This window comes from Aquarana catesbeiana, linkage group LG11 (genome assembly GCF_042186555.1).
Source record: "Aquarana catesbeiana isolate 2022-GZ linkage group LG11, ASM4218655v1, whole genome shotgun sequence".
NCBI lineage: Eukaryota > Metazoa > Chordata > Amphibia > Anura > Ranidae > Aquarana > Aquarana catesbeiana.
This window is the reverse complement of record NC_133334.1, coordinates 51,902,675-51,915,430: the sequence shown is the minus strand read 5'-3', so window position 1 is coordinate 51,915,430 and position 12,756 is coordinate 51,902,675. Positions and strand designations below refer to the sequence as shown.

At 42.2% G+C, this 12,756-nt stretch overlaps 1 protein-coding gene across 1 annotated transcript in view; it reads right to left on the bottom strand.

Moving 5' to 3' along the window:
• Positions 1-9,199: 9,199 nt before the first annotated feature.
• Positions 9,200-12,756, bottom strand: part of DDB2 (damage specific DNA binding protein 2) — a 63,244-nt gene continuing 59,687 nt past the window's right edge. Inside the window, exon 24 of the mRNA XM_073604351.1 lies at positions 9,200-10,992. Within this exon, the coding sequence (XP_073460452.1) occupies positions 10,778-10,992 (215 nt within the window). The 3' untranslated portion in view covers positions 9,200-10,777. The remainder of the gene's footprint in view (positions 10,993-12,756) is intronic.

Sequence of the window (12,756 nt, the reverse complement as noted above, 5' to 3'; positions counted from 1 at the left end):
ATATATATATATATATATATAGTAAACATAGATAAGATAGTGATATGATAAAATAGTATGTATGTTTTTTGGTCTTGTTTATTAAAAAATAAAAAATGCAAATCTAAAGATAGACAGACATTTTAGTTAACGTCCTTGTAAATTATTTGTCATGGACTTGTCTCTGTATGTTTGTGCCTCCCTCTGTCATTCACCATTAACTCCCAAACCTCTCCTTTAGCCCGCAGCCCAAAACCCGCAGCCCACAGTCCACAGCCCGCAGCCCAAAACCCGCAGCCCACAGTCCACAGCCCGCAGCCCAAAACCCGCAGCCCGCTTTGTAGTTAATGTTCTTGTAAATTATTTGTCATGAAATTGTCTCTGTATGTTTGTGCCTCCCTCTGTCATTCACCATTAACTCCCAAACCTCTCCTTTAGAGCCCAAAACCCGCAGCCCACAGTCCACAGCCCGCAGCCCGCAGCCCAAAACCCACAGCCCAAAACCCACAGCTCACAGCCCGCAGCCCAAAACCCACAGCCCAAAACCCACAGCTCACAGCCCAAAACCCACAGCCAACAGCCCAAAACCACAGCCCAAAACCCACAGCTCACAGCCAGCAGCCCAAAACACACAGCCTACAGCCCAAAGCCCGCAGCCAACAGCCAGCAGCCAACAGCCCGCACCCAACAGCCCAAAACCCACAGCCCAAAACCCACAGCCCAAAAACTGCAGCCTGCCGCCCAAAACCCACAACCTAAAACCCATTTCAGGAAGTTAGAGCAAAAAAAATTAAATAAATAAAGGTTTGGAGGAGTCTGAGATCAATAAAAAGTACTTTTTTGGTTTAAGAACACATACCTGAATTGGATAAATATTTTTTAAACCAAAGTTTATTGTCACTTCATTAACATCTTACAAAGAAGCAGCGTGATTGGCCGGCTATAAGGGGAGGAGTAGGACGGATTTTTTTTTTTTTTTTACACTGAACAGTATATCTTTTTTTTCAGTAGAAATTCATACACATCCACTGGACTTACACAAAAGAAGCTTGGTTGGGCGTCTGTAAGGAGAGAAAGAAACCCACAGCCCAAAAGCCCAAAGCTACTTTTTTGGGTTAAGAACATATACTTAACTAGTTGCCGTTATTATACGGCGACAGGTTGGCACTCCTGCGCGAATCGCCGTAGCTGTACTACCTATCACAGTTTTGGGGGCCCTGAAATGTCATGATAGCACAAAACCCCCCCAAATGACCCTTTTTTGGAAAGCATACACCCCATGGTGAGTATTTTACAGCTCTCATTTGTTTTGAAAAATGAGGATGCATGGAGTGCACTATGGTGTATAGGAGAGTGTATGGGGGACGCATGGAGTGGACTATGGTGTATAGGAAAGTGTATGGGGGAAGCATGGAGTGCGCTATGGTGTATAGGAGAGTGTATGGGGGATGCATGGAGTGCGCTATGGTGTATAGGAGAAAGTATTGGGGGGCGCATGGAGTGCGCTTATTGTATAGGAGAGTGCATGGGGGATGCATGGAGTGCGCTATGGTGTATAGGAGTATTTGGGACATGCATGGAGAGTGGTAAGGTGTATAGGAGAGTGTATGGAGGACCCATGGAGTGCGCTATGGTGTATAGGAGAGCAAATGGGAGACGCATGGAGTGCACTTTGGTGTATAGGAGAGTGTATCAGAGATGTATGGAGTGCGCTATGGTGTATAAGAGAGTGTATGGGGATGCATGGCGTGCGCTATGGTGTATAAGAGACGCATGGAGTGTGCAGTGGTGTATAGGAGAGTGTATGGGGATGCATGGAGTGCGCTATGGTTTATAACAGACACATGAAGTGTGCAGTGGTGTATAGGAGAGTGTATGGAGGACACATGTGTGCTATGGTGTATAAGAGAGTGTATTAGGATGCATGGAGTGTGCTATGGTGCATAGCAGAGTGTATAGGAGATGCATGGAGTGTGCTATGGTGAATAGAGTACATAGAAGGTGAGGTCGAAAAAAGACACAAGTCCATCAAGTCAAAACTGTGTGTGCAATTATATGTCAGTATTACATTGTATACCCCTGTATATTGCAGTCGTTCAGGTGCTTATCCAATAGTTTCTTGAAACTATCGATGCACCCCCCCCCCCCGCGCTGAGACCACCGCCTGTGGAAGGGAACTCCACATCCTTGCCACTCTTACAGTAAAGAACCCTCTACGTAGTTTAAGGTTAAACCTCTTTTCTTCTCATTTTAATGAGTGGCCACGTGTCTTGTTAAACTCCCTTCCGCAAAAAAGTTTTATCCCTATTGTGGGGTCACCTGTATGGTATTTGTATATTGAAATCATATCCCCTCTCAAGCGTCTCTTCTCCAGAGAGAATAAGTTCAGTGCTTTCCTCAAAACCAATATCCTCCAGACCCTTTATTAGCTTTGTTGCCCTTCTTTGTACTCGCTCCATTTCCAGTACATCCTTCCTGAGGACTGCTGCCCAGACCTGGACAGCTTACTCTAGGTGCGGCCGGACCAGAGGCTTGCAGAGCGGGAGAATTATCGTTTTATCTCTGGAATTAATCCCCTTTTTAATGCATGCCAATATTCTGTTTGCTTTGTTAGCAGCAGCTTGGCATTGCATGCCATTGCTGAGCCTATCATCTACTAGGACCCCCAGGTCCTTTTCCATCCTAGATTCCCCCAGAGGTTCTCCCCCAGTGTATAGATTAGCATATAGAAAAGAACCCAGTATTGCTACCAGGATTCAAAAGATGGCTACTTTTGCAACAGAAAGTCTAAATCAAATTGGTTCCATTAAAAATACAAAGTTTATTAAATATGCTAATATCAATAGAGGCAAAGAACAACTTCACCCATCATACTTCCTGGGTCCCATCCATAGGAGGGATAACCTGGGAAGAAATCGATGTATATGCAGACACAAAGACAGAAACAACACACACACACGACACTACAAAGACTATTAAACCCCACCCACCACCCAAAAAAATACACAGACAGTCCGGACATCAGCCTATTATATATTCACAGGAAAAAACGGCAAGTTGCAAAATTGCATGGAAAATTTGGAGAGGATAGTATTACCCATCTATAATCACAATTTACCAATTAATGCAAATTTCCTGTGAATAGCCCACGGGGGGGGGATTTTAAAAAAAAAATTCATATAATGTATACAATGATACTAGAAATTTCCCCTAGATTGAAAGAAGTAGGAATAAATTGGATGGGATAGGTCCCACTGACTGAGTGATTCTAAATGTTGGAGGCCAGTTCTAATCTCACTGCAGAGGGAAACATTCCTTAGTTTTACCGCTAACTAATCCTCAGGTTGTTGGTCAAATGTCTTTTCCACAAAAAGAAAGAGGGGCTTCGTGCGTGTTTTCATAACCCCCAAGAAAAAGACCCTCCTGAAGGATGATTAATTATCATGAGTAAAGTGAGCACATTAGCCTTTTCCCGTATCAACTCAAAATGGGGAATAGCAAACAGAGTCCCGTTCTCAATAGTACATCCATAAAGCAGCTTATGGGCCACAGACAACCAGGGGTAAAATCAATGACTTTAATGTGTTGGTTTAAAGCGCACACATCGGAATGATGTTATTATATTGCTGCTGAATAATCAAGTCATGCAAACTTTTCAACGCTCAAAAAGTCATCTTGAAATTCAATGGGAGCGAACATACAATGAGATGTATCAGTACATTACCACTCTGTTGGTTGTCTTGGGTATTGGGTCCCCTCCTCAATCCAGTGTTATGTCAATCAGCTCTGTGACTTGAACCTCTTGAAACGGCTCTCATCTTCATGGATGAGTTGATCTCGGCTATTTGTTTGAGGCACGCTATGCGTGTTGTTCTGAAGGAGGTTATCCTGGCATCACAGGCATCGCATATCCCATCACCAACCTATGATTCAATCTGACGGGAGCACAGTGTAGGTCGGCGTCCCTTAAAATTTTTTTTTTTTCCCCCGGGGGCTATTCACAGGAAATTTGCATGATTTGGTAAATTGTGATTATAGATGGGTAATACTATCCTCTCCAAATTTTCCATGCGATTTTGCAACTTGCCATTTTTTCCTGTGAATATATAATAGGCTGTTGTCCGGACTGTCTGTGTATTTTTTGTGGGGGGGTGGGGGTGTTTAATAACCTTTGTAGTGTCGTGTGTGTGTTGTTTCTGTCTTTTTGTGTCTGCACATACATCGATTTCTTCCGAGGTTATCCCTCCTATGGATGGGACCCGGGAAGTATGATGGGTTAAGTTGTTTGCACTTTCTTACCAATTATATGTTGTTAGATTTGGGAGGCTTTGCCTCTATTGATATTAGCATATTTAATAAACTTTGTATTTTTAATGGAACCAATTTGATTTAGACTTTCTGTTGCAAAAGTAGGCATCTTTTGAATCCTGGTAGCAATACTGGGTTCTTTTCTATATGCTAGTATAGTTCTTCTAGCTACAGCAGCAGCACACAAATAGGTGTCACATACTACGGACTTCTTAATAACCATAGTTGGTGTTGGTTCCGCGGGATTAGCTTTTCTTTTTCTGTCTTTTTTTTCCAGTGCATAGATTGCATTCATATTTTTGCCACCTAAATGCATTATTTTACATTTTTCTACATTAAACCTCATTTGCCATGTAGTTGTCCACCCCATTAATTTGTTCAGATCTTCTTGCAAGGTTTCCACATCCTGCGGAGAAGTTTGGGGGTCAATTTGGGCAATTCCTGGACATGCACTTTAAATTATTGTAAGCATTTGTTAAAGGGGTTGTAAAGTCTAAGGGTCCTTTCACACATTCATGTCCGTTTTCATGGATTCAGCTTGCTCAGCGGTGATTGATCCATTGATCCCCGCTGAGCTGGCGGATGACAGGTCTGTCTCTGCTCACTGTGCAGAGACGGACCTATCAGAGCCCTGCTCTCCTCTATGGGGGAATCGGATGAAAACTGATCCGCCTATCTGTTTTCATCCAATCGAGATGGAAAATAAGGTTTCCATCCGTCTGGATTTAGTGGAGCGGATTGGATGTCAGCTGATGTTGGATGTCCATCGTTCCATAGGAGGTACATGGAGCGTCCGTTCAGGTCCACCTAAAAAACTGACAGGCGGACCGCAACGGTCCCGCACATGTGAAAGAGCCCTAAAGGTTTTTTTACCTTCATACATTCCTTGCATGAAGGTAAAAAATGTTTAAGTGTCAGCATCGGCCCCTCAGCCCCTTTACTTAATCGAAACCAGTGCTGTGCATGTCTCCAGATCTTTGCTCCCCTCACTTCCGAGTCTGGCTAGCTTTGCTGGGGCAGCGGGAGCCATTGGCTCCCAGTGCGGTCAATCCAAGCCAGTGACGAGGAAGTGGGGGGGGGGGCTGAGTCCCACTGTCTCTGTCAATGGACGCATGCATGAGTGCCCCCCATGGGAAGCTGCTTCCCATTGGGACACTGGCCAGAGAGGAGGGGCTAGAAGCGCCGGCAGGGTACCCGAAAAGAGGAGGTTTCTGCTCGCTCTGTGCAAATCCATTGCACAAAGTAGGCAAGTATAGACATGTTTTTTATTTTTTTCATTAACCTTTAAAACCCCCTTTAAATATGGCCATGGATTTGTATTAATGTATAACTAACATTTTATTAAAAACACTCCAAACGCACCTCCCACTACTTATGACATCAGCAGCTATAATCACAGACCTCCAAAAAGATGTTTGTGGTAACCTCAGCTCCAAATGGACAGTTGTGCAATTCCAAACATCTACCATTGACTACAATGACCTTTCCATGAGTCTGAGTTAAAAAAAAAATAAAAAATAAAAAAAAAAAGTTGTAGCTAATATTTGTGGTAATGTCATCTGTAGGAGGAAATTTGTAATGAATCTTTCCTGCAGCAAAATTGCATCTTAAGTTTAAACACACTAAACAATCAGTTAAAAAACAAACACATTTATTCAAGCCAATTTAACCAAGCACACATTATATACACTGCTGGGTCCACAAATTTCTAAACTTAATAGCATGAATACATATATACAAGGTGCTGCTCTCTATGGTCTTCAAGAGCCTATAGTGCCTTCCTTTAAATGCAGACTGTGAAATCCGTCCAACGATGGCTCCACCCCTGTAATTCTCAAGTGCAAAGTACTGCAAGAAAATCCCAGCAAAGGAGGCATGGCTATTCTCTGTCCCATTTTCACATGTTGGTCCCAGGAAGAAAAGTGTAGCTTTTGCTGTTACCACCCAATCAAGTTTAGACAATTTCTTTTTAAGAAGCAACTGCTTTGGTTGCTTTCCTCCTTGCAGCCCTGGCAAGTACTGCGTTATTAGGATTTTTCAACATTTCCACTGCTCTGCTCTTGGAACCAGCTTACTGTCCCTAGCAGAAGTCCGCACCAAGCTTGAAATCAAATTACACACTTGCCCCGGCAATGTCCATATATTTTGTTTTCTTTTTTGCACAGGGAAATGCATCTTGAAGTCTAGACGTCCCAGGTTCCATGGGTTCAGCATTGAAAAATCACAGCATGGTGACTTATGGCATGATTACTGCAAAAGGCAGACATGTGCATGGGCAAGGTATATTTTATGATCTGTGTGACAGAAGCAGTAAATAATCCACAATAAACGTAAGCTAAATTCCTGGGTCCCCCACAGCACTAACTGGTTCCTCCTGCTGACCTCCCCATGATGGTGATGGGAGTTCAGAGGCAAAAACCAGCGAGAGCTGCAAGGCACCCAGGAGCCAAGGAACTGCAAAGGCCCAGTTACAGTGATCGGGGCAGATTTCAGTGGTGCGAACTTTAACAAATAGCTGTTTTAGTAAAACCTTCTCATGACAGGGTCATTTTAAACAGCAGAAGGTACAGGTTAAAACACTAAAATTTAACAACCATTGGAACGCTAGCCACACAGCTAGAAACACAACTGAGACTCCTATAAGTTTACTGTTTTACTTGCCAAGGATTTGTATTCTGTACAGCCAGCCTTGTGATTTACACACTTTTAACTCTTGCCAAAGCCAGGCAGATGGCAACACTTTTTATAAGTTCAAGTCCAAAGCCACCTCTCAGCTTAACCTTTTTTACTGGACAGTAGTGCTCATCCCTCTACACAAGCAGAACATCATAGAAAATACTTCACTCTGATCCTGTATTTTACATTTCACTTTAAAGAATGCAGGACCTAATATGAAGCCTTTGATTTGCTGCAATGGCTTATCTCATAGTTCTGTACTTGTCCACAAGAGGAGAGCACAGGTACAGGACCTTCTCAAAAACATGACAGACTGTCTTCTGCCCCAGGCCTTCTTTTTCTTTTATTCATTAGAGCAGCCTTGTTTTTACCAGGATTACTCCAGATATTGCTAGTGGTTTCTTGAGCAGTATAACAAAGCATGTCTTCCATTGTAAGTGCTCATCTCTCTTACTGATCAGCAACGTATGGGGGGGGGCAGAAATAAAGAAATAGGTATATCTCCTGTGCTACCTCAAAAGATTATAATTTAGAAGATGAACAAGAAAAAAAAAAAAAAAAAAAAAAAAAAAAAAAAAGCTGTGTTCACTCTACAAACCCATTAAAATAAAGATCATTTTTTAGGAAAAAAAAAAATAATAAATGCACATTTTTTGCAGGTAAAAAAATGTGCATTTATTATTTGGGGTTTTTTTTGGGTTTTTTTTTGGAGCCTGTAAAGCAGATCGCTGGTGCCATGCAGGTCTCCTTCAGTTCTGTCAGTATCTGTGTGCCTCTACATCCGGTACGGGCAAGCAGATACAATCCGACAGGAAGAATCAATGAACTACCACAGCACCGTGGTAGTTCATTCAGAACTACAGGCTGACAGCCAGAAAGGATGTCGGCGCTTGTAGTTCATTCACACATACAGCTGTGTGAATGAATGACGCAGCCGTGTGGGCGGAGCCCCGCACGGCCACGCGGATTTAAAAAGTGACAGGTAGTATGGGGAACTTCTCCAAAAATCGCACAGTGGTTGCAGCATTGGAAACATGTAACATGTTCCCAAAGGGGACCTTTTTCTTTAAAGAAAACCATACAAATAAGTATTAAAAGTAAAAGAAAAAAAAAATATGTAAAAAAAAAAAAAATATATAAAAATGTAAAGAAAACAGCCGATACTAATACACCAATTTGTGTTCCCACAAATAGTACAGTAAAGTAATTAATAAGTAAAATATGTGGTGTAGCGCTGCCAAGATAATAGCATTAATACCTGTATAGAGTGTAAATAAGCAATGTGCAAACTAAGATAAATCTAAAAATACACATAAAATATCCATCAATATAAATTTCTTCAAAGACTGAAAAATGTATATTGATGGACATTTATTGTGCACTTATCATAAATTGTATTGTGTATTTTTCGATTTATCTTAGTTTGCACATTGTATATTTACACTCTATATAGGTTTTAATATCATTATCTTGGCAGCATTACACCACATATATTATTTTAATTTCAATGAATGGGGGCACCTATGCTACTGACCTCCAATGTAAAAGGAAACTTTTTATATGTTTTCCAACGTTGGTAGGGTACCTTTATACTGACCTTCAATGTAAGGGACACTTTTATACTGGCCACCAATGTAAAGGGCACTTTGTTGACCACTTTTGCAAGAAGGCATTTTTCCACTGACCCCCCAATGTAAAGGGACACTACAATTTTTCCTTCCTGAATTTCTTTTTTGACCATTAAATAGTTTTTATTACTAAAAGTACAGCTGTTGTGTAGTGGAGGGAGAGTATGAACATATGGTCCACTCCAGGTGTCAATTATGCTAGCTTCAACACATTATCTATTCCTTTCATGTATATAAGCTTATGGTACATTTGCATGATCAGCAAGTTGTAAATATACAAATTTTAGCAGGGGTTAATTATGGCTCATAATTTATTTTAAGGCCGGATCCACATTGTAACCCGCTGCGGATCGCACAGGAGCGCTGTACGTCCCTGTTCCCCATTTCACAGACGAATCAGGGCCGATTCTATGCCTGAATTCGGCCCTGAAACGGAGCCAAAGACGCACAGCGTTTCTGTGCAGTGCGCTCCACAGCCGCAACAGAGATATGTGAACCAGCTCCACAGGGAGCCAGTCACATTCTCCTGCTATGTGAATTGGATGCGGGGAAACTCGCATCTAATTTGCATAGGTGTGAACCCGGTCTTAGGGTTCCTCCATGGTATAGAGAAAGCCAGCATTGGGCTGTAATAGATTTAGTTAGTCCCAAAGCAAGCATAAACTGCACTTATAAAGCACACATCTATGCTTTATAAATGCCCTAGAGAGACATTAGAAAAGCAGCAGTATGGCCATAGTTAGGACAGTCCGCTGCTTTATAAGTTGGCCCTTAAATTAACACCACAGTCACCTATGTCCAATCAGTGGGGGCCTAATCCAATTTAATAATTAGTAGAGTGGTTTTCTTGGCTGTGCAGTGTGGCAGGCTTTGGATCACAAGGCTTGATGAATAGATTAATAAATCCTTTGGCAGACAAAATAGCAATGATATATGTAATTTTGTATTCTTTTTCTGATTTCCACTTTAAAAGCTGTACTCTACAAATATTGTCTAAATACAAGGGATGCGTGTATTCTTACTTGAGTCTTGATTTTCTTTTTTTTTTTATTCCTCCCAGACTTGTGCAGTTATCCATTATAAAAAAAACTTCTGCACTTTGTCTCTGTGGAATAATTTCCTGAAATAAGGACCGGTCACTGCTGCTGTGCAGGGTGACTGGTCTTGTCTCCGCCCCCTCCTGTAGCTTTCTGCAGACAGCCTGTAGTGGGGGACCCCAAGACCCTCTGCACTCTGTACAATCAATTAGAAGCCCAGTAATGATTACTACTTTACAAAAAGTTAACACCCAAATTAAAAAAAGGCATACACGTCTCTAGAATTTAGACAATTTGGGGTGATTTCCTTAAACTGGAGAGTGCAAAATATGGTGCAGCTCTGCATAGAAACCAATCATCTTGCAGTTTTTTTTTTTTGTCAAAGCTTTATTGAACAAGCTGACGTTAGAAGCACATTGGCTACCATGCACAGCTGCTCCTGATTTTGCACTCTCCAGTCTTAGTAAATCAAACCCATATGTTTAGCACAGATTTCAGTTTTCAATAGGATCTCCCAAATGCACATATATTTCAAAGCCTTCATCCTTCTGCTCAGAGTTTCAAACTCTGTCCCAATAATCCTACAAACTAAAAGAAATTGGCATTGTTACTAGAGAACCCACAAAACCAACTAATCAGCCAGTAACACATTCCATTCCTGGTGATGACCACTTAGTGGCAAGAGAAAAAGGTCACCAGATTTTCTCTTGGGGTTCAGAAGATGAGGAATCTTGATTTGACCTAGAAGCCCCAATGTGGAATCCATTGTAACAGCTGCCAGAGGAAGACAAAAATATTTTTTAGAACACCTAAAAACAAAAGCAGTCATTTACATGATGTGCTGTTCAAAGCCAACGTTGTGCCTCCAGCTTCCTTCCTACTCATCTATACATGGTATTGCTCCCATACTGAGGGTACCATGCTGCAAGAGGTCACTGCCTGGGTTTTCTTTTTTTGCATACATATGACAGGCAGATCAGGACAGGGCAAACGGAATTTGTAAACTTCAGAAAACACAACCAGAACATGCCCGTCCGGATGTAACCATACACTCTGCTGGATGAGGTCAGTGCAATAAGGCACTATAGGAGTTTGGTTACTGCAGCCACAGCTAAATGTCATGCCATAGGCCAGGCCTTCCATGACCGCTCATTTGTCTTTGTTTTTTCCTCGTGTGGTCGTTGACTCTTTGACAGCAGTCCTAGTTTTTTTCTTCTCAGATTTGTCCTTTTCAGAATTTGTGGATTTACTGCTTGAATCATCTTTTCTCCCCACTTGAATCCCCTTTGCCCGTAAGGCCTTCATCATCTCCTCTTGCTTCATCATTAAAAGAATCTCTCGACTCCAGATCAAGATGTTAAAACCTGAAATGAAAAAAAAAGAGACAGTGCAGGGTCAGAGACTGGAACGTATCTCAGTGATCTCCAAACTGCGACCCTTTGCTTGTCTTTATCTGGTTCTTGGGGCACTATTCATCCCACTGACACCAACGATGAGCCACTATTCCTCCCACTGACACCAATGACGGGGCACTATTCATCCCACTGACACCAACGATGAGCCACTATTCCTCCCACTGACGGGGCACTATTCCTCCCACTGACGCCAACGATGGGGCACTATTTCTCCCACTGACGGGGGACTATTTCTCCCACTAACGCCAACGATGGGGCACTATTCCTCCCACTGACGCCAACGATGGGGCAATATTCCTCCCACTGACGCCAACGATGGGGCAATATTCTTTCCACTGACGCCAACGATGGGGCAATATTCTTTCCACTGACGCCAACGATGGGGCAATATTCTTCCCACTGACGCCAATGATGGGGCAACATTCCTCCCACTGACGCCAACCATGGGGCACTATTCCTCCCACTGATGCCAACGATGGGGCACTATTCCTCCCACTGACACCAACGATGGGGCACTATTCCTCCCACTGACACCAACGATGGGGCACTACTCCTCCCATCGACGCCAGGACATTTTCTACTCACACTGGCCACAGTCCAGCCCCCTCAAAGTCTGAAGGACAGTAAACTGACCCTTTGTATAGAAGGTTTGAAGACCCCTGCTTTATGTAGATTCACTCAGGTCCTGCCCTGAACAAGGTGATAATTTAAAATGTATATAAAAGGCAACTTTTTTTTTTGTGTCAGATAGAGCAGGGAAAGGTTAAACCCTTTGTCCAGTTTTATATTGCTGTCTGTGGCCTCGCTGGGAGAGATTTACCCCTCAATTCGTCCTGGTGAACACTCTTCCCAAGATGAAGTGAGTGAAAAATGTAGGTAACAAGCTATAGATATTTATTGTACCTCTAGCTTATAACCAAACATTGTTTATAAAAAATAAAAAAAATTAAAGAAAGAGCCTTGTGCATGGTGTAAAATGTCTAAAAACAGCAACACTCTAATACCTGAATACAACATATATAACCAAAGAGCTAAAAATAGGAGTCCCATCTCTTTAAATAGTCACAAGATGCACATTATAGTTCAAAAAATTACTAACAAAACTACAATAATAAGTATTAACCAATTTGACCAAAAAAGTAATACATAAATAAGTGGGTTATACCCAAAAAATCATGAAATGTACATACTCGTTAAAAATTCATAATAACTAACACCGACAATCAAAAAATGACCTGAGCTAACAACTAACTAAACTCATAAATGTGATGGTATAAAACAATCTCATGATTCAGTATGACTCCATGTGCTCCCCCCTCCTCAATGAACAAAGGCGTCCTACCAGTAATGGACCTCTAAATGATGAGAGATCATATGGACATGTGTAATAAATGATCATTGCTTTCTAGCAATGCTTTCCAAAATACACATGAGGTTGTAAATAGATACTCAACATGTCAAACGTTAAAGCAGAGTTCCGCTTTAAAAAAAAAAAAAATTTAAAGTCAGCAGCTACTGACTTTTAATAATCGGACACTTACCTGTCCCAGGGTCCAGCGATGAGGGCGAATAAAGCCCCACTCATCTCCCCCTCCTCGCAATGCCGGCGCTGCAGAAACTGTGGGCGCCCGGCTTAGGCTTCACAGCCGGGCACGCGCTGCGCATGTGCGAGCCATGCGGTGCGCTATGACTGGCCGGGCAATCATCTGGGAC